Here is a 2,567-nt window from a genome sequence, read left to right on the forward strand (position 1 = left end):
ACGTAAATTTCTCCAGATCTTGGATGGAACAAGTCTGATCCACGGAGGCCACAAATTACCCCAGTGAAGGGGACACTTTAGTCCATAGGAGAACCTTTCCACATATTGTCTGATGTCCACAGCTTCTAAGTGTTTGCACTAAAAACAAGATGGCTGAGTAGTTTGGGTGTGAGGTGGTGGGAAAATTTCTTACAAGTCAAAGCCAGACACCATTAAATCCATCAGATTTTTAATCACAGTAAGTTTCCTTCCAAACAAATGTGCAAAACTAGTAAATACCATGTTACAAAGTGCTGCAAAGGGTCTGTAGTGGCTCTACAGTTCAAGTATTAAGCACTAGGAGTGCTCATGTGTGTGTGCTTTTAGGTCCTTATCTGGGATCCCCCCAGCTAAGACAAATTGCATTGGAGCCAATGAGTTTTTGCTGAAGAACTGAGCTTTATGTACTATAAGGCACAGAGCTGGCCTTGTTGCTGTAGCTGCTATTCTCCTCAAGCTGGTCTGAGGTGATGGTGGTTTTCCTTGTGGAGATTGGCAAGCAATGCTTTCTGGGCGAATGTAAATTCAAATTAGCTCTGCTCTGTAGTGACACCTATTGGAGGTAGCTTGAAAGTCAATGTGGGACCAGTAAACAAGCCTTGAAATAGGCCAATGAGAATTCTATTTAATAGGTAGATGTAGCAGGTTTTGCACTAAAACCTAAAAGCGCAGTACTATGGTAAACTTCTTGCTGCTCTATCCCTAACCACTATCTGGGCCTCTTGCACAATGGGTCTGCATTGTGACCCGCGTAAGGCCTGACAACACCAGAAATCCACCCAATACAAATCTATCCTCCTATGATGCAGTAGCATTCGAGTCATGACCAAAGTCTAGCCCTGGCCATATGTTTTTATGCAAATGTGAATCTATGGCAGTAAATGAGTCATGTTTTGTGGTTCTTTCATAACTATCCATACATGAAAATGTGATGCCTCTGTATATCTCCATCTTATCGGGAGCAGCCATATTGAGCTATCACATCCTATAGGCACTATATGATGGAGTATATTGGGGTTATGGAAACCATTCTTGTCTGTCACTGCCTAACAAGTCTCCCGAGCCGCCGTAAATTTTGGCCATACCTCCGACAACTTCTCTGGCGTGAAGCGATGGACTGTTATGAGCTTTGTGTACGTACACCCGTCATAAGGGAGACTTTCTCCTATGAACCACGTCTGTGTAAGCTCAACGATTTTGACTCCTAACTTTTGTAGACACATCCCAACAAAAACGTCTTCAAAAGGGAAGATGTGTAAGCCTTCCGCCGCCAGGTATATCTTCTTGGCCAGATCACCAGAGAAGATATACCCTGTCCCGGAGCAGTAGGGTGGATAGTACTTTCCAGAGTAGACCTTGGTGGAAATGTACCATTTACTGCCCTTGTCTCTATGCGGTAGAGCATTATGAACGATCAGCCCCGTGAAAAAGTTTGTCTTGGGTGGTCTTTGAGGCTGTAACACCTTCTCCACCAAAAACCAAGGGTTAAAGAACATATCAGTGTCGATCTTCATGACGTACTTGACATCCGGGCAGAAACGACCGATCCACTCCATACCCATTAACGTCTTGGCCGTCAGGTTGTAGTAAGAGTCCGTGAAGTTCTGCATTATGATGTCATGAAACTGATCACTCTCCTGGATCACCTTTTTATTGCTCTTTGACCTTCCCAAGAGGAAAAGCCTCATGATGCGGACGCCGTGGACCAAAGACTCGTTGGCCCAAGTGCCCCTCAAGACGTGTCTGGTGTGGGACTCTTCAGGAATGGAGGAGATAAGCAAGAGTAAAAATGGTGCACCACCCGTACATTTCCTGTCTTCTTCTATGAGGTAAGTATATAATGGGGTTGTAGACTTCTGAGGAACCGAGAAGTGTTTGTCTTGGGTTTTCTGATTGTATGTAATGAATAATATAACCATTATAAAACCTAGGAGGAATATCTTCAAGCAGGTACCACGACCCATGAGGCAGAGGGGACGACTTGGCTTCCTGTGAAGAACAATGGATCGACAAGTTAGTCTTTCATGTGAACCTGTCCTGCCAAGAGGCATCACCAGCCATTACAAAAATAAACTAGAACTCTGTGGTGCCATATAGCGCACAAATAACACTGCTCAATACACCAGAGGGGATATGGTACAAGTGCTCAACCCCATCAAAGACGTCTGAGAGTCAGGCCCAGGGTAACTAAAGGACTTTGGGCAGGCTGCCTGTCTAGTCTTCTCCACTGTTCATCTTAGCTGTCTAGATGCACTTCAGCTCTGTTGCCTGGTTCTTTCAGCGTTGTAAGGGTCATGGACAGGCTGCCTGTCTAGTCTTCCCTACTATTCAGCTTAGCTGTACTAGATGGACTTCAGCTCTGCTGTCTGGTTTTTTGCGTTGTAAGGGCCACATACAGGCTGCCTGTCTAGTCTTCTCTACTGTTCAGCTTAGCTGTTGCAGATGAACTTCAGCTCTGCTGTCTGGTTCTCTCTGGGTTGTAAGGGCCACGGACAGGCTGCCTTTCTAGTGTTTTCTATTCAGCTTAG

The 2,567-nt window shown here is 45.1% G+C and overlaps 1 protein-coding gene across 1 annotated transcript; it reads right to left on the reverse strand.

Annotated features, from left to right (window-relative positions):
- Positions 1-751: 751 nt before the first annotated feature.
- On the reverse strand, positions 752-1,980 carry LOC138795152 (beta-1,3-galactosyltransferase 2-like). Its single transcript, XM_069974174.1, has one exon. The coding sequence runs from the start codon at positions 1,956-1,958 to the stop codon at positions 1,086-1,088; it is 873 nt and encodes a 290-aa protein (XP_069830275.1). The 5' UTR covers positions 1,959-1,980; the 3' UTR covers positions 752-1,085.
- Between the last annotated feature and the right edge of the window lie 587 nt (positions 1,981-2,567).

This window comes from Dendropsophus ebraccatus, chromosome 1 (genome assembly GCF_027789765.1).
Source record: "Dendropsophus ebraccatus isolate aDenEbr1 chromosome 1, aDenEbr1.pat, whole genome shotgun sequence".
NCBI classification, from domain to species: domain Eukaryota; kingdom Metazoa; phylum Chordata; class Amphibia; order Anura; family Hylidae; genus Dendropsophus; species Dendropsophus ebraccatus.